Genomic DNA, 27,809 nt, shown 5'->3' with positions numbered 1-27,809 from the left:
CCGCCCCGGGCAAGCTCCGCCCCCGAGATCGCCCGTGACAAGCTCCGCCTCTCGCAATCGCAGCGTCACCGCCATCTCAGCTCTGCTACACCTTCCCCCCAACTCAGCTCTGCTACACCGCCAGCGCCAACTCAGCTCTGCTACACCACCAGCGCCGACTCAGCTCTGCTACACCGCCAGCGCCGACTCAGCTCTGCTACACCGCCAGCGCCGACTCAGCTCTGCTACACCGTCAGCGGCGACTCAGCTCTGCTATACCGTCAGCGCCGACTCAGCTCTGCTACAGAGTCACCGCCGACTCAGCTCTGCTACAGCGTCACCGCCGACTCAGCTCTGCTACAGCGTCACCGCCGACTCAGCTCTGCTACAGCGTCACCGCCGACTCAGCTCTGCTACAGCGTCACCGCCGACTCAACTCTGCTACAGCGTCACCGCCGACTCAGCTCTGCTACAGCGCTACCGCCGACTCAGCTCTGCTACAGCGTCACCGCCGACTCAGCTCTGCTACAGCGTCACCGTCGACTCAGCTCTGCTACAGCATCACGGCCGACTCAGCTCTGCTACAGCGTCACCGCCGACTCAGCTCTGCTACGCCGTCACCGCCGACTCAGCTCTGCTACGCCGTCACCGCCGACTCAGCTCTGCTACGCTGTCACTGCCGACTCAGCTCTGCTACGCCGTCATCCCCGACTCAGCTCTGCTACACCGACACCGCCATCTCAGCTCTGCTTCTCTGTCATCATCTCCTTCATTGTCTCAGCTCTGCTACTTCACCATCATCAGGCAGAAGCATTGCATGATGGGAAATGTAGTTTCCTATCTTGGATATAGATCGGCTTTTAGAAAAACTTGTAACTCAGGAACGGCAGCAGCTAGAAAGATGGGAGACGGCTCAAAATACTAAGGGGGACTTGGTGAGTAAGGCCCCCTTCACACGTCCGTGTCAGTTTTTACTGTCAGGAAATCCTGATCAGGAGACCTTAAATGTCATCAGGATAGTATCAGGATTTCCTGACAGTAATCCGTTTTTACCATCAGGAAACCATCAGGAAAAACCTTCAGGATTTCCTGATGAGATAATATTGTCTAGTATGCCAACATAAATCACAGGTACCCGTGTACCTGGATGGCCACAGGCTGCAGAACTACAACTCCCATCATGGCCTACCAGCAGAGCCATGATGGGAGTTGTACTTCTGCAACCTGGATGGCCACAGGCTGCAGAACTACAACACCCATCATGGCCTGCCAGCAGAGCCATGATGGGAGTTGTACTTCTGCAACCTGGATGGCCACAGGCTGCAGAACTACAACTCCCATCATGGCCTGCCAGCAGAGCCATGATGGGAGTTGTACTTCTGCAACCTGGATGGCCACAGGCTGCAGAACTACAACACCCATCATGGCCTGCCAGCAGAGCATGGTGGGAGTAGTAGCCCTAATCTCACCTGTCCCGGATCCTGCTCTGTCGGGGCCGCGAGGTTGGGGTCCGGGTCAGAGTGCAGTGCTGAGGTCCGGGCAGCGGCGGCGGTCGGAGGTGCGGAGCATCCGGCGGGCGGCCTGGTGGTGAGTTCCCGGGGGGGGGGGGGGAAGAGGGTCAGATGCGGCGGCGGGGGCGGCGGGGGCGGGGGCGGCGGCGGGGTCGCGGCGGAGGTACTGGAGCATCCGGCGGCCGGCCCGGTGGTGAGTTCCCGGGGGGGGGGGGGGGGTTGAGAGGGTCAGATGCGGCGGCGGCGGCGGCGGGGGGGGGATCTGTAGTGCCGGGCAGCGTGTGCGGTGCGGTGCGGGGGGGATGGGGGTGTGCGGGTGATCGGACGGCGGCCGGGGCTGGCTCTCTACCAGTCCGGAATCGCGGGCACTTTCCTGATATACATCAGGAAAATGCCCGTGATTCCGGCGCTCCCATAGACTTCTATGGGGGCGTCCGTGCCGGATTTCCGGACGAAAATAGGACAGGATCTAAAAAATCCGGTCCTATTTTCCGGAACGGACACCCTTCCGGAAAAATCCGGAAGGGTGTCCGTGTCTAATGTTAGTCTATGAGTCCGGAAATCCGTCCGGATTTCCTGATAGGAAATCCGGACAGATTTTCCGGACGTGTGAAGGGGGCCTAAGACCAGCTAGGTTTGGGAGCATTTCATTTTTTTAGCTCTTGGGGGGGAAAACACCTTTAAATCTATGGAGAGGGGAGGTGGAAGAAAAGAGGGCTGCTACCAAGAGAAAGACATAGATGCTCTTATTGAAGTGGTTTACCCTCCAACTTCAGTGCTTGATTTCAGAGCAACACTACTTATTACTGCCGTATAATGTCCTCTATGCAGCAGTGTATATCCACTGGATTAAGACCTTAGATTACTACTTACAAGAAGCAGCAGCATCTGTCTGTGTGGGCTCGTGTGTGTTTGTCTCTGCTGTTTCTTCATTCCCTTGTCTCTCCTTTAAGGGAAGATGTCGCCAGAAAAATTACTTATTGTTTAAATAATGTTTTTACTTTAAAAACATATTTTTAAGAATTTTTGGTGACATTTTTTTCTCATTTTCCATTTTTTCTATCTATATTATAAAATAATCCTGAGATCTTGCAGTTTTAATTCTCACCACTGGGGCTTTAGGGGGGCCCTATTCCACCGGACAATTATCGTTCAGATTATCGTTAAATCGTTCGAATCTAAACGATAATCGTTAGGTTGAAATGCAGTTAACGATTAACGACCGAACGAGAAATCGTTGATCGCTTTATAAGACCTGGACCTATTTTTATCGTTGCTCGTTCGCAAAACGTTCTCAAATCGTTCGCATTGAATAAGACATCGTTCGATCGTTCGCAATAGATATGAACGCAATAGCGAAGAAAAAATGATCTCAATTACTATCATAAGTAACAATTATCGTTCCATGGAAATGACTGAACGTTTTCAGGTCTTTCGCAATAGCGGTCGTTTGAAATCGTTAATCGTTAACGATTATGCAAACGATAATCGTCCGGTGGAATAGGGCCCTTAATCTAAGCTGAGACTTAATGTTGTGTCAGTGATGATAAGAGGAGACTGTTGTAAAGTGATCTGTACAGCATTGCAGCGTCATGTGACACCAGTAGATAGAGGAGCTCTCTGTGGAATGACCTCTTCACAGGTCACAGAGCACGCTCAATGATGTTTTACTTTCATCTCAAGGGGACAGAGTCTGTCTATTGTCGTCTATGTTCATGAGTCTTCCTGTAAAGCATGTCACTAAATGCTGTTAAGAACAGCCCAGGCAATATGACAGGCCTCATAACAATGTACAAAATGTAAAATAAAAAAAATTACAGCCAGAAAATAGAAACAGATTAGAATAAGAGAATACGTTTTAGTGTCGGACTCTAATCTGTAAAAGAAAATTTTGGTGATGCATTCTCTTAAACGTCAATGGACACTGTAACTTGATCCCTCAGTGAAGGCAAAAATCCATCTTGTCCCTAGCTCATCATGGGATGATTCTAAGGTTATGACCTGATTGATGGGAAGTTTTCATTGATGCGTATAATAATGTTGATGGCCGACTCTTAGACTGGTATGGTGGCTTCTGCCATATGATGGCTCCCTGTCTTTACAGTGCCTGCACCAGCAACTTGAGGTGATTCCCGGTTATGAGGAGCTCCTGGCCGACATTGTCAACATCTGTGTGGATTACTATGAGAACAAAATGTACCTGACACCAAGTGAGAAGCACATGCTGCTGAAGGTAAGCTGCTCTCAGGCCGTCAATGGTGACAGATTTGGGCATGAAAAATTGGGTCTGGCCTTATGGTATAAAGAGGTAATCCAGAGGAAAAAAAGTTCAAATCAACCGTTGCCAGAAAGTTATACAGATATGTAAATTACTTCTTTTTAAAAATCGTAAGTCTTCCAGTACTTATCAGCTGCTGTATGTCCTGGAAGTGATGTATTCTTTCCAGTCTTATCCAGTGCTCTCTGCTGCCACCTCTTTGAGGGAAGGTTTCCTATGGAGACTTACTACTACTTTGTCATGGACAGAGATGACAGCAGAAAGCACAGTGTCAGACTGGAAAGAAGACACCATTTCCTGCAGGGCATACAGCAGCTGATAAGTATGGGAATACTTGAGAAATTTAAATAGAAGTAATTTACAAATCTGAACAACTTTCTGGAACCAGTTACTTAACAAAGAAATTCTCCAGAATACCCCTTTAAGGATATCACTTACTTACTTGGGCTTCAATACACTGACTCCAGAGGGTGTGACAGCTACCTCCTGTGTTTCTTACAGGTGATGGGTTTTGGACTATACCTGATGGATGGAAACGTCAGTAACATCTACAAGCTGGATGCTAAGAAGAGGATAAACCTGAGTAAAATTGACAAATTCTTCAAGGTGATGAGTGAAGTTTATTACAGGAGACCATATGCTGGGTCTCAGTCCTGAAACCTGCTGAGATTTTGAGTTATAGGAAGGGACTTGTCTCCCATCCACCCCAACCAGATTGAAGAAACTATGGCACAGTGCCATACTTTTTTAGTGGCTATACTTGGTATTGCAACTCAGTCCTATTCACAGAGAGCTGCAGTACCATGCACTGCCATTAATAAATATGTGGCGCTGTGTCTGGCAAACAACTTCTTCAATCAGTTTATTGGTGCCAAGTCAGACCCTGAAATGATCTGATGCTAATGACCTATTCTAAGGAAAAGGCATCTCTATTAAAGTCCTAAAATTTTTTAAAGAGGTTATCCAGAATTGGAAAATCATTTCCACTTTCTTCTAGAAACTCTTGGGGGGAGATTTATCAAACATGGTGTAAAGTGAAACTGTCTCAGTTGCCCCTAGCAACCAATCAGATTCCACCTTTCATTCCTCACAGACTCTTTGGAAAATGAAAGGTGGACTCTGATTGGTTGCTAGGGGCAACTGGGCCTGTTACACTTTACACCATGTGTGATAAATCTCCCCCTTAGTCCTCAGTTTGTGTGTGTGATATTGCAGATCACGTCTATTAAGGCGACCATAGCCAAGTTGTAATACCACACCCAAACTGAGACAAGTGTGGTGCTATTTTTAGAAGAAGAAAGCTATGCTTTAGTATTATCATGAATAACCCTTAAAGGCAGGGATGATTAAACTTTGGCACTCCAGCTGTTTAAAAACTACAATTCCCATCATGCCTGGGCAGCCGAAGCCTTAGCATGATGGGAATTGTAGTTTTGCTACAGCTGGAGGACCTGATGGTAGTTCACAAAATTTTTTTTTTCAAATCAACTGGTCCCAGAAATTGCCAGAGATTTGAAATGTACTAAATCTCAAGTCTTCTAGTACTTATCACCTTCTGTATGTCCTGCAGAAGTGGTTTTCTGTTCAGTCTGACACCGTGCTCTTTGCTGCCAACTCTGTCCATGTCAGGAACTGCTCAGATCTGTGGCAAATCCCCATGGAAAACTTCTCCTGCTTCAGACAGGGGTGGCAGCAGAGAGCACTGTGTCAGACTGGAAAGAAAACCACTTCATGCAGGACATACAGCAGCTGATAAGTACTAGAAGACTTGAGATATAGAAGTAAATTTCAAATTTCTGGCAATACACCACTTACTGCAGGACATACAGCAGCTGATAAGTACTGGAAGACTAACGGTTTTTTTTTTTTTCATAGAAGGAATTTACAAACCTCTGGCACTTGCTGGGACCATTTGATTTGAAAGAAGAAAAAAAATTGGTGAACTATCCCTTTAAGGCTATATAGCTAATAGGCGTTTGTACCTCAGAACAGGAAATCTCTGTATTTTATTATTTATGAAGGAATAATAGCCAATCCCCAAAGGGAGGGTCTCACAAGGAAAGGCTCAGCCCTGATATGTCTTATGAGCATGACCCTTTCAAGGGGGAGATTTATCAAACATGGTGTAAAGTAGAATAGGCCCAGTTGCCCCTAGCAACCAACCAGATTCCACCTTTCATTTTCCAAAGAGTCTGTGAGGAATGAAAAGTGGAATCTGATTGGTTGCTAGGGGCGACTGAGCCAGTTTCACTTTACAGCATGTTTGATAAATCTCTTGTGTCTATGTTCGGTGGTCTCCCGTATGCCTCAGCGTCTCTTTGTTTTTCTCTTGCAGCAGCTGCAGGTGGTCCCGCTCTTTGGAGACATGCAGATAGAGCTGGCCAGATACATTAAGACCAGTGCTCACTATGAGGAGAACAAGTCAAAGTGAGTGCATGCCGTAATGTCTCTTGGCTCCCGGCGGTGTCTGGATGAAGGAAGCCGGAGAACAACCTGCTGGACCGCAGAATCGGGAGGAAATAATAAACGGCAGAACTAAGCAGCTTGTGGTTGTGAGGCCCAGTCATTGTCTTCCCGGCTTTACTGCCAGAAGCTGCTTAGTGAGTCAATAATTCTGCATAGTATCTGAGAACCAGTAATACTGCCCCGGGGTATTTTAGTATCAGCCACCCCAGTCCTGGTCCGCCTCCGAGCATATCTGGGACACACGGAATAGCTATGTTTCTCTGGATATGCTCAGTGGATCCGGGAATGGGAGCATTTACGTGCTGAAATAACCAGGAGCAGTATACGCTATAGTAGGTTTTTGTTTTTTTTGTTTTCTTTACTTTATTATTATGATGCATCTTATCCAGGCCTAGAAAAACATGTCCGCTTTCTTTCAGAAACAGCACTACTCCTGTCCCCAGTTTGGGTGCAGGTTTTTGCTTCTCATTTCCATTGATGTGAATGGAGCTGAATTGTAATACCACTCACAACCTGAGGACAGGGGTGGCGCTGTTTTTGCAAGAAAGTAGCTGTGCTTTTTTTTTTTTTTTTTTATTCCTGGATAACCCCAGGATTAAATAATTGAATGCATGTTTGCACTCACACTTTTATATATTACTGTCTATGAAGGTTCAGTAGTCTGTGATATATATATAACTTTAAGAAAGTCGCACCAAAGTTTGCCACAACCACAGCTTCCCTTGGGATTAACAGAGACAATTTCTTGGAGTTTAGGTTTACAATAGTCATATTTGTCTGTTTGCAATGCTATAAAATCATGTTTTCCTTCCAAGCTCTTCATTGATGGAGAAAGTTTGGCTTCCAGCCTTGTACATGAATCATGCAGGATGGCAGATGGAGGAGGCGTGCATTCTTCAGCTCGACCCGACTTCTGCAGTTCTTGCGCTTATAAGAAAAACATGATTTTATAACTTTGAAAAATCAGGTGTCTGTCCATGTTCGCAGCATACTATGCAGCTGACAAATCCTCTTTGGGGTTTATGTGGAGAACTGCAGTGAAAATCTTTTTCTTTCAAATCAACTGGTTTTAGACAATTCATTTACTTCTATTTAAAAATATCCAATGTTCCAGTACTTATCAGCTGCTGTATGTCATGCAGGAAGTGGTGTTTTCTTTCTAGTCTGACACAGTGCTCTCTACTGCCACCTCTGTCCATGTCAGGAACTGTCCAGAGCAGGAGAGGTTTTCTATGGGCATTTGCTACTACTTTAGACAGTTCCTGACATGGACAGAGGTGGCAGCAGAGAGCACTGTGTCAGACTGGAAAGAATACACCACTTCCTGCAGAACATACAGCAGCTAATAAGTACTGGAAGACTTGAGATTTTTAAATAGAAGGAAATTACAAATCTATAACTTTCTGAAACCAATTGACTTGAAATAAAAAGATTTTTTTGCTAGACAACCCCTTTAAGGAACACTATAAGAGGATGTAAGCTGCAGTATTTAGATTACACCTGTAAATCCGAGGGCTAAAAATAAAGCACCTTGCACTTCCCCTCATGTAACCACTGAAGAGGAATAGAGAACAAATAAAAAGTATATATGTTTATATATATATATATATATATATATATATATATATATATATAGATCAGGGGTCGGATTTCTTAGTGTAATATCACATGCACGTTGGTCATAGGATCACTGTGTAGCAGTCTCTACCTAACACATGCTCCTAGACTCTTTCTGCGCGCCCTAGTGAGGCTGCGGTCTGCAGGCTTTAAGCAGCTGTTTCCTGCCCAGGTGGACCTGCACCCAGAGCAGTATCAGCCCCCAGTACAATATCTGTGAGCAGATGGTGCAGATTCGGGACGACCACATCCGCTTCATCTCTGAGCTGGCGCGCTACAGCAACAGTGAGGTAAGGACACCCCCTGTCACCTTATAGTGACAGTACATATGATTCATACCAGGGGCAGAGGTTTTTTTTTTACTATTGTATTTATATTTGCAGTTCTGATATTTGATGTAGCTGTAGCAGGTGTAGCTTCTATTGTGAAAGGATCCATACCGGATCCGCAGAGTATTTTCTGCTGCGGATCCGCAGCAGATTTTATTTAAATATCTGAACACAGCATCAAATCTGCTGCAGATCCTGTAGGTGTAAACGCTCCCTAAGGGATTTTAAAGGGGTACTCCAGGGGGGGGGCACTTTTTTGGTTGGACCGGGGAGGAGGTGGCTGAGGAAAAAAACGTCCACTCACCTCCCCGGTTCCAGCGACGGGTCCCGCATCGCGGTGCTCCGGTTCCCAGCCGCTTCATGGTATCTGACGCGGGCCCGAGACGTGACGTGTAACGGATCCCGCCTCCTTCACTGACTGGCTGAGCGGACCTGAGACATCACGTCCGGCCCGGGCACCGGAGCGCCGAGATGCGGGACCCACCGCTGGAACCGTGGACGTCTTTTCCCTCAGTCACCTCCTCCCCGGTCCCAGCAAAAAAGTGCCCCCCCTGCTGGAGTACCCCTTTAATCATGGGTGTCCAACCTACGCATCTCCAGCTGTTGCAAAATTACAATTCACATTGTTCCCAGCTTTTGCTTTGTTTGTCCGGGCATGATGGCAATTGTAGTTTTGCAACAAGGTTAGATAGTGTATACATGTAATCCAGGCAATTCCAAAGGTTATATCTACTTTTAATAGATAGATAGATATGTAGATGATAGACAGACAGACAGATAGATAATGTGGCACAGTTGTATACAGTTAGATATGACACAAAGACTGTCAGCCGGCGAAGGTTATCAGTGTGTCCTGTTGTTGGCAGGTGGTAACAGGATCAGGTCTGGACAGTCAGAAGTCAGATGAAGAATACAGAGAGTTGTTTGACCTGGCGCTAAGAGGGCTGCAGCTTCTATCTAAGTGGAGCGCGCATGTCATGGAAGTGGTAAGTCTGGTATTTGTACTTAAAGGGGAGAATTTTTTTTTTACATCAACTGGTGTCAGAAAGTTGTACAGATTTGTAAATTACTTTTATTTAAAAATCTTGAACCCTCCAGTATTTATCAGCTGCTGTATGCCCTGCGGGAAGTGGTGTATTCCTTCCAGTCTGACACAGTGCTCTCTGCTGCCACCTCTGTCCATGAGTAATAGCAAATCCCCATACAAAACAAATACCAGTTGATTTAAATAAATAAAATCATCAGTAGTATCTTTTTAATTGTCTTAGAAATCTCATGTATCCTGTGTAATCAGTCATCAGAACATATAATTAGGCTCCTGGAAGCTTCCACCCCCTCCCCCCCTTTCCATATACCCCTGTCTACATGTACTCTATGTGATGTATATAACTCATAGCATTTTCCTGCATTTTCCATCCTTCAGTATTCTTGGAAGTTGGTTCATCCTACTGACAAGTTCTGTAACAAGGACTGCCCGGGCACAGCTGAAGAATATGAGCGAGCTACAAGGTATAACTACACCAGTGAGGAAAAGTTCGCCTTTGTCGAGGTAAGTTACACATAGCCAGGCTCCATATCCTAGTACAGCCATAGACTGTATTCATGTTTTCCAGACAGTCCCTGAACTTTCGGCAAGTACACTCATCTCTAGTCAAAACCCATTGTTCTTATTACCAGAATAGTATAGAACACTGAGATGTTACATATAGGTCTATAGGTTTTTTACATCTTGTATTGTTCTTACGATTTTTTTTTAAAGGTGATTGCCATGGTGAAGGGTCTGCAAGTTCTCATGGGCCGCATGGAAAGTGTATTTAATCAAGCCATTAGAAATACCATATACGCTGCCCTGCAGGACTTTGCTCAGAGTACCTTACGAGAACCGCTGCGGCAGGCCGTGCGCAAAAAGAAGAATGTGCTGATAAGGTGAGAGGAACCTAGCCTGTGCTATTGCAAAACTACTACTCCCACAATGCATGATGGAAATTGTAGTTTTGCAAAAGTTGGAAACAGCTGTCTGGGCATGATAGGAGTTGTAATTTTGTTGGCGAGCCACGGGTTGGGGCACCTTCTGTAGGCTCATAATGCCTGTCAGTAAATATACTTTACTATACTTTATTTTACTACACAACAGCATTTCTTAAACTGTGAGGCGTGGTTTGGGTTATACAGGTGGAGCAGTATGTATTTGTGCTGTGCGGCGTTGGGTTATACATGAAACCAGAAGGCCCACTTAACATATATACTTAATATAAACATCATACTAAATAAAACGCGACAAATTGCTTTGGTGAAACAGGCCACGGTGTTTTATTATGGCTTACTTTATTAAAACCAACCATTAAATATTATTTATTAATAAATATTCATAAATATAATAACTTCAAGACCAAAATAAAACCCAGTCCACAGAGATTACTTCTGTGACCACATCCACTAATAAAACACAGTGACGATTTTTTTTTTTTTTTTTATGGGGATAACTTGAGGGCCGGGGGGGCGGGGCGCTGTTACTGGTGAGGTAATTAACTGAGCCTCTTGTCACAGAGCGCTGATTTATATACAGGCTCCTTCCCGCTCAGTGCTGCGTCCAATCAGCGCTGCCCGGCTGTCACCATGGTGATCTAATCTGCCTGGATACAGCATTACTAAGACATAGTGGTGACGTCATCACTCCCGCAGCCAATAGACTCGGATCCTTACAACCATCACCTGCAAATAAAGAGAGACAGGGAAAGCAAACCTAGTCCAAAATAACATCACCTATTGGGGCCCCTGTTCTCATGTGTCCACCGTTCAATAGCACGGTGGCCTTCCAGGTGGAGCAGTGTGTCGGTGCAATGTTGTGTTGGTTTAAACAGGTTGAGTTGTGTGTTGGTGCAGTGTGATCTTGGGTTATACAGTTGGAGCAGTGTGTATTTGTACAGTGTTGGGTTCTACAGGTGGAGCAGTATGTATTTGTGCGGTGTTGGGTTATACAGGTGGAGCAGTGTGTTAGTGCAGTGTGGTGTTGGGTTATACAGGTGGAGTGGTGTGTTGGTGCAGTTTCATGTTGGGTTATACATATGGATCAGTATGTATTTGTGCGGTGTTTGGTTATACAGGTGGAGCAGTATGTATTTGTGCTGTGTTGGGTTATACAGGTGGAGCAATGTGTTGGTGCAGTGTGGTGTTGGGGTATACAGGTGGAGTGGTGTGTGGGTGCAATGTGATGTTGGGTTATACAGGTGGAGCAGTATGTATTTGTGCGGTGTTGGGTTATATAGGTGGAGCAGTATGTATTTGTGTGGTGTTGGGTTATATAGGTGGAGCAGTATGTATTTGTGCGGTTTTGGGTTATACAGGTGGAGCACTGTGTTGGTGCAGTGTGGTGTTAGGTTATACAGGTGGAGCAGTACGTATTTGTGCTGTGTTGGGTTATACAGATGGAGCAGTATGTATTTGTGTGGTGTTGGGTTATAGGTGGAGCAGTATGTTTTTGTGCGGTGTTGGGTTATACAGGTGGAGTGGTGTGTTGGTGCAGTGTCATATTGGGTTATACAGATGGAGCAGTCAGTATGTATTTGTGCGGTGTTGGGTTATACAGGTGGAGCAGTATGTGTTTGTGCAGTGTTGGGTTATATAGGTGGATCAGTATGTATTTGTGCTGTGTTGGGTTATATAGGTGGAGCAGTATGTATTTGTGTGGTGTTGGGTTATATAGGTGGAGCAGTATGTATTTGTGCGGTTTTGGGTTATACAGGTGGAGCAGTGTGTTGGTGCAGTGTGGTGTTAGGTTATACAGATGGAGCAGTACGTATTTGTGCTGTGTTGGGTTATACAGATGGAGCAGTATGTATTTGTGCGGTGTTGGGTTATAGGTGGAGCAGTATGTATTTGTGCGGTGTTGGGTTATACAGGTGGAGTGGTGTGTTGGTGCAGTGTCATATTGGGTTATACAGATGGAGCAGTATGTATTTGTGTGGTGTTGGGTTATACAGGTGGAGCAGTATGTGTTTGTGCAGTGTTGGGTTATATAGGTAGATCAGTATGTATTTGTGCTGTGTTGGGTTATATAGGTGGAGCAGTATGTATTTGTGCGGTGTTGGGTTATATAGGTGGAGCAGTATGTATTTGTGCGGTGTTGGGTTATATAGGTGGAGCAGTATGTATTTGTGCGGTGTTGGGTTATATAGGTGGAGCAGTATGTATTTGTGCAGTGTTGGGTTATATAGGTGGAGCAGTATGTATTTGTGCTGTGTTGGGTTATACAGGTGGAGCAGTGTGTTGGTGCAGTGTGGTGTTGCATTATACTGGTAGGGCAGTATGTAATGGTGAAGTGTAACCTTGGGTTTTACAGGTGGAGCACTATTTATTTCTGCGCTATGGTGCTGCTCTGCGATATTCTGTGTACTACGTGGTGTTATCAGGCGCTGCATAGTAGTATGTGTTTGTTGGTGAGGCCCCAGCATGAAAAAAGAATGCCTGGCTAGACCCAAGAATAAAACGTTTGAGAAGCCCTGCTATACAGTATGAACGTACTGAATAAGGCTATGTTCACACTACGTATATTTGAGGCTGTATAGCAACCAAAACAAGGAGTGGATTGAAAACACAGAAAGGCTCTGTTCACATAATGTTGTAATTGAGTGGATGGCCGTCATTTAATGGCAAATATGTGCTGTTATTTTAAAACAACGGCTGTTATATTGAAATAATGGAAGTTATTTACCGTTATATGGCGGCCATCCACTCAATTACAACATTGTGTGACAGAGCCTTTCTGTGTTTTTAATCCACTCCTGGTTTTGGTTGCTATGAGGACCTAACATGAGGACCAAATACAGCCTCAAATATACATAGTGTGAACATAGCCTTAAACTGCAAAACTCGCTGACAAATAAGCCGCCCCTTCACACAAGTGGCCTTAGGCATGGGCTTCTTGTGCCTTATGAAGATTCTGGTCTTTTGTTAATCAGTTTAATAAAACTAAAGTGTCTCTGCTTCTCCTCAGTGTTTTGCAGGCAATTCGTAAGACCATCTGTGACTGGGAAGGAGGCCGAGAGCCCCCCAATGACCCCTGTCTCAGAGGAGAGAAGGACCCAAAAGGTGGCTTTGACATCAAAGTTCCTCGTAGGGCAGTGGGACCCTCAAGCACACAGGTCTGTATGATGTGTATGTTTTATGTTGCTTAGAAAATTTTTAAGTAGGATTATATTATATGTTTACCTTTTTTTTATTTGTTCCTGACCCCACTGATATCGGTGGGTTCAGCCGACTTAAATCTAATGTGTATGACCTGCTCCTTTAAGAGGAACCTGAACAGTCACTTGCTGGAGGAAGTGGCGAGGATGTTGCAATGGAACCTATATTGTTTGTCACTTAGTGACAATGACACTGGCTTAAATTTAAAGCTATTTTTAGTGGATAGGAGTTTGTTTTATTTAAAGGGAATCTGTCACTGGTTTGTGCTGCCTTAAATAGAAACAGTAATGCTGAACAGATCGGTGTATTACTTACATCTTTCTGTTCAGCCGTTCTCCTAATATGCAGGAGAATAAGATTCTTGCCACACCCCTCCCTCCGCCCTCCAGCTGCTGATTGACAGTTACTGCCTATACACAGCTTGGGTAGATAACTGTCAATCAGCAGCTGGTGGGCGGAGTTTTCTTCTCATGAATATTGAGGACTACTGGGCTCATGCACATAATGTAGAGGACCACTTGCAGCTGCTATGACTCTCTGTACAGTTAATGACCTGTATCTTTTCTGTAGTTGTACATGGTGCGTACAATGCTGGAATCCCTTATAGCTGACAAGAGCGGCTCTAAAAAGACGTTACGTAGCAGCCTGGATGGACCCATTGTACAAGCTATCGAGGAGTTCCACAAACATTCCTTCTTCTTCACTCACCTGCTCAACTTCAGTGGTGCGTACTGGGTGGGGTGGAATTATCCTTACACAAATCAATGCATTGCTCTGGGAAGATAAAACACCTTTACAAACTGAGACAGTAGCTGAAGAGTTTTCCACTTCCATTTATTACAGAGGCGCTCCAGCAGTGTTGTGACCTGTCCCAGCTCTGGTTCCGAGAGTTCTTCCTTGAACTCACCATGGGGCGACGCATTCAGTTCCCCATTGAGATGTCCATGCCTTGGATCCTTACTGACCACATCCTGGAGACCAAGGAGCCTTCTATGATGGAGTAAGAAATTGTTGGGCTTGTCACTTTGCTCCATACACAGTTTACATCTAACTCACCAAAAGTACTGATCAGTAGGGGTGCGGGTCATGATCTAGATGGCCAGTGTGGTGGATAGGTCATCAGTCTCTTTTTTATATATATATATATATATATATATATATATATATATATATATATATATATTCTCCTTTATTAGGTCTCAAATTTTCTGCAGATTTTTAGACTTTTGGAGCCACCACTAGGGGGAGCATAGGAGCTTAGTGCATACTGTTTTTACATTCAAGACAATAATACAGTGACCTTCAGGCAGCCATAATTTTAATGTATGTCTATACACAATTTTCAATTATATTGGCTGAATTCTATATATACTTATAGCAGCTTTACTATGTGCAATATCCTTCATTGTATTTGGTTGTAGAGATGCATCACTTGTATAATCGCTTTATTTTTCAGGTACGTTCTATATCCCCTCGACCTGTACAATGACAGTGCCTATTATGCTTTAACCAAGTTTAAGAAGCAGTTCCTTTACGATGAAATAGAGGCTGAGGTAAGTGGCACCAATGCAAAGAATGTGCCTAGACCCCACCCATAACCTAACTACACCACCACCCTTCTCACCTCCCCATATACTGTAAGTGATTCTAGTACAGTTAAATCCAGTGACTTACAGCGCTCTAAGTGAATTCCTGAGAATGATGTCTGTGATCGCAGTTGTTCCCTCTGACCTGGCCAAACATGAAGATCATGAACACCAAACAAATATTTTATGCTTCTCCCTTCTGCGACCTCCACATCTGTACAAACTCTCTTATGTATTGCCCCACATAGTAATTGTGCCCACAGTAATTGTGTGACACTATATAGTAGTTAGATCCCTCTACACCTCCATATATTTGTGTGGCACAGTCTAGTAGTTAGACCCCCCTATATGCCCCTATAAAATAGGCCCTTTGCCCCCATATCATAGCTAGAACCCCTTTTAACCCCATATAGTAATTGGCCTCCTCTCTGCCCTTATATAATAATTACACCCTCTCTTTACCCTCATATAGTAGTTAGTCTCTCTCTGTGTACTCATATAGTAGTTAGGCCCCCTCTGTTCCCCCTTATAGTAGTTAGTCTCTCTCTATGTACTCATATAGTAGTTAGTCTCTCTCTGTGTACTCACAGTTGTTAGCCCCCCCTCTGTTCCCCCTTATAGTAGTTAGTCTCTCTCTCTCTCTGTTTACTCAAATAGTAGGTAGTCTCTCTCTCTCTGTGTACTCATATAGTAGTTAGGCCCCCTTTTATCCCCCTTATAGTACTTAGTCTCTCTCTGTGTACTCATATAGTAGTTAGTCTCTCTCTGTGTACTCACAGTTGTTAGGCCCCCTCTGATCCCCCTTATAGTAGTTAGTCTCTCTCTCTCTCTGTTAACTCAAATAGTAGGTAGTCTCTCTCTCTCTCTGTGTACTCATATAGTAGTTAGGCCCCCTTTTATCCCCCTTATAGTACTTAGTCTCTCTCTGTGTACTCATATAGTAGTTAGTCTCTCTCTGTGTACTCATATAGTAGTTAGTCTCTCTCTCTCTCTGTTTACTCAAATAGTAGGTAGTCTCTCTCTGTACTCATATAGTAGTTAGGCCCCCTTTTATCCCCCTTATAGTAGTTAGTCTCTCTCTGTGTACTCATATAGTAGTTAGTCTCTCTCTGTGTACTCACAGTTGTTAGGCCCCCTCTGATCCCCCTTATAGTAGTTAGTCTCTCTCTGTTAACTCAAATAGTAGGTAGTCTCTCTCTCTGTGTACTCATATAGTAGTTAGGCCCCCTCTGATCCCCCTTATAGTAGTTAGTCTCTCTCTGTTTACTCAAATAGTAGGTAGTCTCTCTCTGTGTACTCATATAGTAGTTAGGCCCCCTCTGTTTCCCCTTATAGTAGTTTGACTTCTTCATGTCCATCCTCTGCGTTCCCATATACTGTTAGGCTCCCAAATAGTATACAGATTCTCCTTCTCTGTGCTCATATGGTATACACCCCCCTGTCTTTATCTAGTTTTATCGTTAGATATATATAAAGCTAGTAGTCACCACTAATAATCATGGAGTGCTAAACCAATACATATAAGTAGTACATCATCCTCTCAAAAGAAAAATAGCATATGCACAAAAATGGTAGCACATCACAAAAATCTTTATTATAACACTGACATAGATACAAAGTACCACATAAATATATGAATGTACAGGAGTAGTAGAATGTCCCATATAGTATAAGGCCTCCTCATATAGTCACACACACACAGTTGAAAGCTGTGCTTGTTGGAAATCTGGGAAGTGTGTCCTGGGTTTGTAAGAGGGTCTGCAGCATAGTAGAGAATCCCCCGGCTGCATCAGCAGAATATCCACCAATGGTAAGTGACTTACCTATTGTAAGGCAGATAGCTGATGGCTGTAATGCAGCAGAGTCAGCATGTCATGTTATACTGAACCAGATCACTGCAAGGTTTGGTTTGGTTCAGTAAAATCAGAAAGTCCAAAATTTGCATATCCTAAAGTATGGCAACATGCAGCAATGTAGGATACCATTCAGTTTAATGTTCTCCTTCTATTCCAGGTGAATTTGTGCTTTGACCAGTTTGTGTACAAGTTATCAGACCAGATCTTCGCCTACTACAAGGCCATGTCCGGCAGGTATGGATGAGAATGGACACTAATGAAATGGCAATGGGTGGTCCTCAGGGGCTTCTTCATGCCCCACTAGACTTGTTTTATAGAACGGGTATTGAAAAAGAGCTATCAATGGAGGCCAGCAGGGAGGGCAGAAGCCAGGGCCCGCCCTGATGACTCCTGGTCAAGTCAGCATTAAAGTGATGACAGCTTCACCTCTTTTGTATTCACTGCTGTGTGAATATACCCTTAGGGGTGCTGGGTGTTTATACATCATGGAACACATACAAAAAGACAAATTTGGTCAGCTCTCCTACAACACCATTATCAACACCAGATCAACTGGTTTCAGAATGTTATCTAGTTTTATAATTTACTTCGATTTAAAAATCTCAAGTTTTCCCATATTTATCAGCTGCTGTATGCCCTGCAGGAAGTGGTGTATTCTTTCCAGTCTGACACAGCGCTCTCTGCTGCCACCTCTGTCCATGTCAGGAACTGCCCAGAGCAGGAGAGGTTTTCTATGGGGATTTGCTGCTGCTCTGGACAGTTCCTGACATGGACAGAGGTGGCAGCAGAGAGCACTGTGTCAGACTGGATAGAATACACCACTTCCTGCAGAACCAGAACATACAGCAGCTGATAAGTACTGGAAAACTAGAGATTCTTCAAAAGCAGTCATTTACAAATCAACATAACTCATTGAAGTCAGTTGATTTGAAAGAAAGTACCCTTTTAACACTGGACAGGGGCAGACATCCAAAAATGGTCCAAATGTCTTTCTTTTTCCAGTGTCCTGCTGGACAAACGTTTCCGGGCAGAATGTAAGAACTATGGAGTAATCATTCCGTACCCGCCATCCAATCGCTATGAGACGCTTCTGAAGCAACGACATGTACAGGTGCGTAATATCTACTGTATATACAGAGGTCTGTGCCCTCATAGTACGGAACAGGATATTTCCCTATAACTATATATAAATATATATTTATATATGTATATTTACCCTCCTTACAGCTGCTGGGCAGATCTATTGACCTGAACAGGCTGATCACTCAGCGAATCTCTGCCGCCATGTACAAATCTTTGGATCAGGCCATCAGTCGCTTTGAGAGTGAAGACCTGACCTCTATTGTGGTGAGTGTAATCTGTTAGCCGTAACCGTATCGTTGGCACTGGTCTACTGAAGATCCCTGCCGAGATCCATAAGAATCACCTGTAATCTGATGGTATACTTGTCATCACTACAGCGCCACCACAGGGGACATGGAGTATTGCATGACGCCCTTTGTGATGTATGTTACTTCACTAACACTATCCTTCTTACCTATCGCTCATGTCTCCAGGAACTGGAGTGGCTTCTTGACATCAACCGTCTGACGCATCGCCTTCTATCCAAGCATTTAACACTGGACAGCTTTGACGCCATGTTCCGAGAGGCCAATCACAACGTATCTGCACCGTATGGAAGAAACACGCTGCACGTCTTCTGGGAGCTCAACTTTGACTTCTTACCCAACTATTGCTACAATGGTTCAACCAACCGGTGGGTTCATATACTTGTAGGTGGGATACCATCATCTAGTTAAACTTATTGTTTTTAACCCCTTATATCTTTATTGTTTTAGGTTTGTCCGTACTGCTATCCCATTCACACAGGAGCCGCAAAGAGACAAGCCAGCCAATGTACAGCCTTATTATCTGTATGGATCAAAGGTCAGTGACTTCCGGAATAGAAATTAGTCTATAACGGAACTGCTGTGATCGAATAGTGTGCCCATAGGCTACAGATACACATTAGTACAGTAATTGTCGTCCAACAGCTATCTCGATCCCCAGATATGGCTGAGAGTGTATGTGAGTAAGAACTCACTGGGCTGTCACAAAGTCTTATAATATCACCGGCACTACTCCTATAGTCCATTCAATTATATTTCTGTGCACTATAGGACCTCAGACACACTTGGGACTGCACAAATCGCACCAGAGGTGCACCTCTCAAGTAGACATATTGTACATACAACGAGTTCAGTAAAAAAGCTGAGGACACTCACCGGATCGTAGCGATACTTCTTTATTTCAGCATATGTTAAAACCTTCAGTGGCACATGTCATTATTCAGCAGACGTGAAACCTCTCCACATGCATGACACAAACATGACGGCCATTTTGCGCCCATGCACGCTTCATCAGAACATTCGATGAAGCGCGCATGCGCGCGAAATGGCCGTCATGTTTGTGTTATGCATGTGCAGAGGTTTCGCGTCTGCTGAATTTGACATGTGCCACTGAAGGTTTTAACATATGCTGAAATAAAGAAGTATTGCTACGATCTCGTGAGTGCCCTCAGCTTTTTTACTGAACTTGTTGTAACTCACTGGGCTGGATATGTTAAAATCCAGCATGCCCAATTCCCCTTTTTTTCCTGGCATGTGTCTGTTATCAGAGATTCCATCATTGGGACCACCATTTATCTGTTGTGTATAGCCGTCCTATAGCTAGGGCTACTCCACTACTTCGGTTGCATGACCTGAAGGTCATAATGTTAGTAAATGGTATCATGTTGTCACATACAACACATATTTGGCTGGGTCTACAATAGCAAAAATCACTTTGTTGCCTATTGTGGATTTATATATTATCAGAGGCCACCGTGATGTGAAGAATAATTGACTTCCCCTTGAGGCATAACTGGTGTTTAATATGTTTTTAATCTTTTCCTGTAGCCTCTCAATATAGCCTACAGCCACATATATAGCTCATACCGAAATTTTGTGGGTCCGCCGCACTTCAAAACCATCTGCCGTCTGCTGGGATATCAGGGGATTGCTGTAGTGATGGAGGAACTGCTGAAGATCGTCAAGAGTCTGGTAAGATGGTGTACTATATCTGGATGTGGTTATCTTATGGTCGGCCTGGGACTTCAGTAGATGAACATCTGCATGTAGTTAAAGGGAATGTGTCATCAGAAAACGACTTATTGTTTAAATAATGTTTTTTACGTTAAACATATTTTTTAAGAATTTTTGCTGACATTTTTTCTCATTTTCCATTTTTCTATCTTTATTATAAAATAATCCTGAGATCTTGCAGTTTTCATTCTCACCACTAGGGCTAAAACTAAACTTAGACTTCCTGTTGTGTCTGTGGTGATAAGAGGAGGGTGCTGTAAAGAGATCTGTACAGCATTGCAGCGTCATGTGACACCAGTAGGTAGAGGAGGCAATAGCAGCTCCCTGGAATGGCCTTTTAATGGTCACAGAGCACGCTCAATTATGTTTTACATTCATCTCAAGGGGACAGAATCTGTCTAATGTCGTCTATGTCCATGAGTCTTGCTGTAAAGCCCAGGCAATATGGGAGCCCCCATAATAGTGTACAAAAAATGAAATAAATAAAAATTTAAGTCAGAAAATAGAAACAGATTACAATAAAAGAACAAGTTTTAGTATCTGACTCTAATCAGTAAAAGAAAATTTAGGGGAAACATGCCCTTTAAGGTAATGCTGATCATTATTACCTAAACATAGGCTTCCTTTCACACACAGATATCTGACAGATTATTGAAGTCAAAGCCAGGAACAGACTATAAACAGGTCATAAAGGAAAGACTGAGATTTCTCCTCTTTTCAAATCCATTCCTGGCTTTGCCTTCAATAATCTGTCAGATATCTGTGTGTGTAAAAGGACCCTTACTAAGATACTGTATATTTTCATTGTTGTGAGATACATAGATGGGCCTATCTTGCTTGTTGTTAGGTGTTGGAAAACTACAACTCCCAGAATGCAGCTGTCAGGATATGTTGGTAGTTGTAGAATTGCAAGAGCCTAAAGGGGTACTCCAGCGGGGGGGGCACTTTTTTGCTGAGATGATACGTCTCAGGTCCGCTCAGCCAGTCAGTGAAGGAGGCGGGATCCATTTCAAGTCCGCTCAGATCCCGCCTCTGTCACTGACTGGCTGAGCGGACCTGAGATGTATCGTCTCGGGCCTGCATCAGACACCAGGAAGCGGCCGGGAACCGGTCACCGGAGCGCCGCGATGCGGGACCCACTGCTGAAACCGGGGAGGTGAGTGGACGTCTTTTCCCTCAGCCATCTCCTCCCCGGTCCAAGCAAAAAAGTGCCCCCCCGCTGGAGTACACCTTTAAGAGCCGTAGGTTAGAAGCCACTTATCTAAAAAACAGGCGACTTAAAGATGGGTTGCTACTTTATGGAGTTAAGATTATTTCTTGTCTGTGTCTTCCCTCTGTAGCTTCAGGGTACCATATTGCAGTATGTGAAGACTCTCATTGAAGTCATGCCAAAAATTTGCCGTTTGCCCCGCCATGAGTATGGATCTCCAGGTAAGAGCCAGATTGACTTTGTAAGGTGCTGGGGGAAAGGGAGCCCTTTGCTTGTCAAATATATAGGGCTTATGTGCACAAGTAATACAGTATATGTAATGGATGTGTCACAGTATAGTATTTATTGCTGACTTGTAGGTATTCTGGAGTTCTTCCACCATCAGCTGAAGGACATCATTGAGTATGCTGAGCTGAAGACAGACGTGTTTCAGAGCCTGAGAGAAGTGGGCAACGCCGTGCTCTTCTGTCTACTCATAGAACAAGCTTTGGTAAGAACTACTTGCATTGTATTAGTTCTTTTATGTTACGCCAACTATTCCAATTGACATTGAGATTTTTAATTTTGATGTTATTAAAAGTTTATTCTGTCAGAAAAAGTTATTCCTTATATATTTTCCAAATCCTGGTGGTTTTTAAAAGAATTCTTTTACTAGATTAATGCTGCCTTAACAGAGGGCAGCATAAACTAGTGATATAGATGCTAAACAGATTAGTGTATAACGTAGATCTTTTTGTTCAGCCGTTCTCCTAATATGCAGGAGAAGAGGATTCTTGCCACACCCATCCCCCCGCCCTCCAGCTGCTGATTGACAGTTGACTCCCTATGCACAGCATGGAGACATAACTGCCAATAGACAGCTGGTGAGTGGAGGTTTCTGCTTCTCATGAATATTGAGGACAACTGGGCTCATGCACATAATGGAGAGGACTACTTATTGTCCCTGTTATTCAGGAGGAGATCTCTGGATCAGCTGCACAGAACAATGTAAGTGATACATCATTCTGTTCAGCTTCTCTGTCACTAGTTTATGCTACCCCGAGATAGGACATCATAAACCTGCTGACAGAGACCCTTTAAGATCTCTGTTTGCTGTCATTTAAAAAGAACCTTCATAGCTTATCCTGGTCATGTGGCTTATCCAGTGATCAGAGCTGGGTCTTTTATGGAGCTATGCAGCTATGTGTCCATCACATGACCAGGACAGATGAATTGGAAGTAAAGCTATAAAATATATTGGTATGATACAAATATCTGCTCTATCTCCAGCAGTACAAGATAAGTATTCCACAATATACAGTCAAAAGGGATGCTGACGTATACTATGGCGTACTTGCAGTGAGTCCATTGAGTTTTCTGGACCAAATGTAGTCTACTAGTGACTGTGCTAGTGTTGGTCCATTTAATGAAGGTTTACTTTTATTTAGCAGTACATGAGACGTGCAGTGCACCACACTTTTAGGTGCCATAAAATAAAAGTATATATTTATATATATTATATTTATATTATATATATATTTATATTTATATATAAGGGGTATTCCAGGGAATTTTATATATATATATATATATATATATATATATGTGTGTGTGTGTGTGTGTATATATATTTACATCTCTTTAATAAAGTTATAAAATGTCAAAAAAAGTTAAATTTTTTCAAACATTTTTACATTGAGTAGGGACGTAACCTCTCTGCTGCCCCCTGTGGGCAGAGAGAAAGGGTTGCCCCTTATTGATAAATATGTAAAAAAAAAATAATAACTTTATTAAAAAAAATTTATAAAATGTATTCACCAGAAAACCCCTTTAAACTCAATGGACCTTGAACTATACCATGATATACATTGACTTACCTTTTTTTTTTTTTTACCTAATGCTACCGTATACTTCCACATACTACAGAACCTTATATTTGTTGTCACACATTGTTCTTGTTCATGTCTCCAGTCCCAGGAGGAAGTGTGTGATCTACTACATGCAGCCCCATTCCAGAACATCCTACCCCGTGTATACATCAAAGGTAAGTCCCGCTGGTTAACACACAGATACGCAAATAGAAAGACCCTACTGTAAACAGGGAAGCGAGGATGTCTATGAAAGATATCACAGACGCCAACTATTGTGAGAGCACCTCTAGAATATATCATGTATAGCACAAATATTGACTATTCAAAGGGAATCCGTCAGCTGCAACTCGGCTGATACTGTTAGATAGCTGTTAGGGCACCCAGGCAGCCCCTCCCATTGCTCCCCACGGCTCCTCCCCTTCTACCCTCGATGTCTGTGAGTTTAATAGTCCATCTATTGGCCCATCTAATAAGACCCTTAGGTCAAGGAGACACATGGTACTGTTCATAGATTCATATCGGTGATTCTCCCATTCTTTTATTATACAGTATGAAGAGTCAGAGAGGCTTTCCTGAGCTCCTGAAGTGCAGCAAGCTGTACCCCGCCCTCTCTCCCCCTCCCATACCTGAACCTGCTTGGGAGAGAGGAGACATTCCAGCTTACTGCATATCAGGAGCTTGGGAAAGACTCTTTGACTTTTTATACCAGAGAATAAAAGCATTATTCTACATCCTGGATATATGAAAGGTACAATGTGTCTTTCTGGCCTCTCAGCTATCTAACAGTGCCAGCAGTTTGTAATGTTAATGACAGCTGACAGATTCCCTTTAAATGAATAACTTTGTCCTTGGAGACTTTTTGACAGGCGGTGTAATCAGGCTGTATTCACATTGGATTTTTTTCTTATTAGAGGGGGAGCGTCTGGAGGTGAGGATGAAGCGGCTTGAAGCCAAGTATGCGCCTTTGCATCTTGTCCCATTGATTGAGAGACTGGGCACACCACAGGTATGGATATTACCAGCTATAATGGTACTGTCACCAGTGCATCAGTAACCTCTTCTCCCACCATATGTCCTCTATAATAGTGTACTGTGTATATTATCCCCCAAGCACAATGATAACCATGACTAGCACTATATCTATATGCCCAGATCATCACATGTTCCAATTTCCACAATCCAGATGCACAAAAAAGTCACACTCCCACATATTAGGTTTCAAAGAACAATTGTGTGACTTCTTATTTACTTACTATCTTGCAGCAAATCGCCATCGCCAGGGAAGGTGACCTGCTGACCAAGGAGAGACTGTGCTGTGGTCTTTCCATGTTTGAAGTTATCCTGACTCGGATACGCAGTTACCTGCAGGACCCAATATGGCGCGGCCCTCCCCCGACTAATGGAGTGATGCATGTAGATGAATGTGTAGAGTTTCATCGGCTCTGGAGCGCCATGCAGTTTGTTTACTGTATTCCTGTAGGGACCAATGAATTTACGGCAGAGTGAGTATCTGAGCCTTTTATTATAGAGAAGTGCTGGGTATTACCACTAGGAGGCGACCTTCAGGTGTCACATCACAATCTCAGAATTTAGGAATTTAGGAATCTCCTTCCTTTTTTCAATTTTTTCACTTAACATATATAATGGAATATATATATATATATATATATATATATATATATATATATTATGCCACACGGTATATGATGTCCTTTAGTCCCATGTAATACCTTGTTTCACCCATGGAGGCACTGTATTAAAATTAAACTCTTTCTGCTGGGTTTCCAGGCAGATTACAGCGGATCACTGGAACAATCCTATCTTGCTTTGGCTTATTTTAAAGGAACATTGGAAATTGTAAAAATTGGACAAGCCCTTTAAGAATTGTTAAATTTGGGGTCAAGAAATTCTTTATGATTTTGGATTTTGCATTTACCGTAATAAACAATTTTTTCTTAAAACATTTCCCTCCATCTAGACAATGCTTTGGAGACGGGTTGAACTGGGCAGGCTGCGCCATCATTGTGCTCCTCGGACAGCAGCGCCGTTTTGATCTCTTTGACTTCTGCTATCACCTTCTGAAAGTCCAGAGGCAGGATGGGAAGGACGAGATTATTAAGAATGTGGTAAGTACAGGCATGCGGGGGAGGAAATCTAATAGGGAAATACAAAAAAATTGGTTGTCATCAGCTTGTATCCGTATTAGAGATGAGCGAACCTGGAGCATGCTCGAGTCGATCCGAACCCGAACTTTCGGCATTTGATTAGCGGTGGCTACTGAACTTGGATAAAGCCCTAAGGCTATGTGGAAATCATGGATATAGTCATTGGCTGTATCCATGTTTTCCAGACAACCTTAGAGCTTTATCCAAGTTCAGCAGCCCCAGCTAATCAAATACCAAACGTTTGGGTTCGGATCGACTCGAACCCGAACCCGGTTCGCTCATCTTTCATCCGTATATTTATGAAAAACTAATCAGGTGTCCTAAAGGACGAGCTGTAGTACACACTTAGTGGCAGCAGGGGGCAGCACCTCACTTACTCATTGCTCATACAGGGACAGAAGCAGCTACCATTGTATTTATTCATACATATATAGCAGGGATGGGGAACCTTCGGCCCTCCAGCTGTTGCAAAACTACAACTCCCATCATGCCTGGACAGCCGTTGGCTGTCCAGGCATGATGGGAATTGTAGTTTTGCAACAGCTGGAGGGTCGAAGGTTCCCCATCTCTGATATATAGCTTTAGGACAGCAGTTTCTACTCTGCCAATCCATTACAGCTCTACAGGGAAAGCCATCTAGTGGCCACTATGTGAATGGCAAATAGCGTGTGCTATATTCCAACAAAGATGGGGAAGCACTAGGGTTATACAGAATTAAGACTACTCATATATACAGCAATGCACTTAATAAAGCTTTACATCATGTTTGATAAATCTCGCCCTAAGTGCTTACCCTCTCTAGCTCTGTTCCCGTGACTCCTAATGTAAGTCTATGGAATCATCTTGTAAACATAGAGAATGGAAAGAGAAGTTCTTAGCTGCGCTCTTCTCCCTGCTTCTACCAATCATTTTGAGTCTAAGCACTCCAGACCCTCACCTCTACAACCTCAGATACACTATCTTACCTCTTATGTTTCCCTCCAGCCACTGAAGAAGATGGCCGACCGAATACGAAAGTACCAGATCCTGAACAACGAAATCTTTGCAGTCCTGAACAAGTACATGAAATCGGTGGAGAGCGACAGCTCCACGGTGGAACACGTCCGATGCTTCCAGCCCCCCATCCACCAGTCACTGGCCACCACCTGCTGAAGGCTCACCGGACGATTTTGACAATTTCCATAATGTTGTGGTGCATGTTCGTCCTGTTTTCGCCGTACACCTACATGATGCTATGGAAACAACAGGACTGTACAGGAAGTAGCCATGTCAAGGGGGTGTATGCCGACTATCACTCCTATCAGGGTCTGCGGTGGTTAGTTACCGCCAGAGATTGCAGAGGTCTCGTGATGACAGAGCAGTATCAATGGGTTTTATACAGGTTTAAACCAAGTATTTTTTTTTGGGATTTAATGAACATAGACTTTAGTCCGGGGCTTCAAGGGATTGTCCATGATTGTGATGTAAAGCTAGGGGATGTGCTTGAACTTGCAATATATGTCCTGCACTTACAACCCAGTAGGCAATGGCGCCACTGCCACCTTAAAACCAGTCTTATTAGATTGCTGGTAATTACTGGGGGGTGTTATAGAGTCATAAGGGGGTGCTCTATGATGAGCTATGCAAGAACAAGGGTCCATATACTGCCCGTTCCCCATTTAGTCCTACATATGGACCAGATAATGGAGATCACTGCTCACTACCAGCATGCCCATAGATGAGGAGTGTGCATAAGTCTATGTACTGACACCTATATGGCGCCCTGGGATATGCCCCTCATATTCCTGCGAGACATATTACCCCCAAGCACATCTTTAGGTTCAGCTGTAAATTCCAGAGGACCCCTTTAACTGCCGCTCCGTCAATGTCTGACCACAGACGTCTTACCTGCCCTATTTATTGTGACTGTACAGTGTTGTGGTATCTCATCCGCGCTTGAAGAATCTTTCGCCAACCTATCTACTTATACATGTTATCGGTGGGTTCAGTTTACCAGTGAGGGGGCAGGGATAGGTGACCACTAACCGCCCCTCATATACAGTCCTATGGCATCGCTGGTCTATATTTTATTTTTTATCACCGTTTAACAGAACTGTATTCATGTGTTGTGGTACCTTTTAATTTTTTATAGTTTTTTTTTTTTTTCCGGTATTTGATTTGAAGAAAAAGTCACACGATTTAGTTCTTATGTTAAATTATTTTGCTTCCTGGCTTGTGAATAAAAAGAAAGTTAAATTCTCATATGTGATATATGGTTTTATTCATGATGGGGGGGATTACATTATATAAGTAATAATATGATGGAAGCCCCTCTACTGATTCCAACCTAGAACTGAATAGAACCCAAAGTGATCTAAGCTTAGGGCCCTATTCCACCGGACGATTATCGTTCGCATAATCGTTAACGATCTCAAACGACCGTTATTGCGAAAGACCTGAAAACGTTCACTCATTTCCATGGAACGATAATCGTTACTTATGATCGTATTTGCAATCGTTTTTTCTTCGCTATTGCGTTCATATCTACTGCGAACGACCGAACAATGTCTTATTCAATGCGAAAGTTTTGCGAACGAGCAACAATAAAAATAGGTCCAGGTCTTATAAAGCGATCGACGATTTCTCATTCGGTCGTTAATCGTTAACTGCATTTCAA

General features: G+C 43.6%; 1 protein-coding gene across 3 annotated transcripts in view; it reads left to right on the top strand.

Moving 5' to 3' along the window:
• Positions 1-27,331, top strand: part of CYFIP2 (cytoplasmic FMR1 interacting protein 2) — a 48,059-nt gene extending 20,728 nt beyond the window's left edge. For all 3 annotated transcript variants that reach the window (XM_069968813.1, XM_069968821.1, XM_069968827.1), the window contains 24 exons: positions 3,595-3,723; positions 4,270-4,374; positions 6,104-6,195; positions 8,024-8,141; positions 9,047-9,166; positions 9,604-9,729; positions 9,940-10,106; positions 13,174-13,321; positions 13,935-14,088; positions 14,208-14,364; positions 14,821-14,917; positions 16,964-17,040; positions 17,809-17,917; positions 18,034-18,153; positions 18,363-18,562; positions 18,645-18,732; positions 19,743-19,886; positions 21,269-21,359; positions 21,498-21,628; positions 23,089-23,161; positions 23,900-23,994; positions 24,252-24,490; positions 24,967-25,114; positions 26,138-27,331. In XM_069968813.1, coding sequence (XP_069824914.1) covers positions 3,595-3,723; positions 4,270-4,374; positions 6,104-6,195; positions 8,024-8,141; positions 9,047-9,166; positions 9,604-9,729; positions 9,940-10,106; positions 13,174-13,321; positions 13,935-14,088; positions 14,208-14,364; positions 14,821-14,917; positions 16,964-17,040; positions 17,809-17,917; positions 18,034-18,153; positions 18,363-18,562; positions 18,645-18,732; positions 19,743-19,886; positions 21,269-21,359; positions 21,498-21,628; positions 23,089-23,161; positions 23,900-23,994; positions 24,252-24,490; positions 24,967-25,114; positions 26,138-26,305 — 3,096 coding nt within the window. In that variant the 3' untranslated portion in view covers positions 26,306-27,331. The remainder of the gene's footprint in view (positions 1-3,594; positions 3,724-4,269; positions 4,375-6,103; positions 6,196-8,023; positions 8,142-9,046; positions 9,167-9,603; positions 9,730-9,939; positions 10,107-13,173; positions 13,322-13,934; positions 14,089-14,207; positions 14,365-14,820; positions 14,918-16,963; positions 17,041-17,808; positions 17,918-18,033; positions 18,154-18,362; positions 18,563-18,644; positions 18,733-19,742; positions 19,887-21,268; positions 21,360-21,497; positions 21,629-23,088; positions 23,162-23,899; positions 23,995-24,251; positions 24,491-24,966; positions 25,115-26,137) is intronic.
• The last annotated feature ends 478 nt before the right edge of the window (positions 27,332-27,809 follow it).

Source organism: Dendropsophus ebraccatus, chromosome 1, assembly GCF_027789765.1.
Source record: "Dendropsophus ebraccatus isolate aDenEbr1 chromosome 1, aDenEbr1.pat, whole genome shotgun sequence".
Taxonomy (NCBI): domain Eukaryota; kingdom Metazoa; phylum Chordata; class Amphibia; order Anura; family Hylidae; genus Dendropsophus; species Dendropsophus ebraccatus.
Note: the sequence above shows the minus strand (reverse complement) of the source record. Positions and strands in the feature narration are given on the sequence as shown.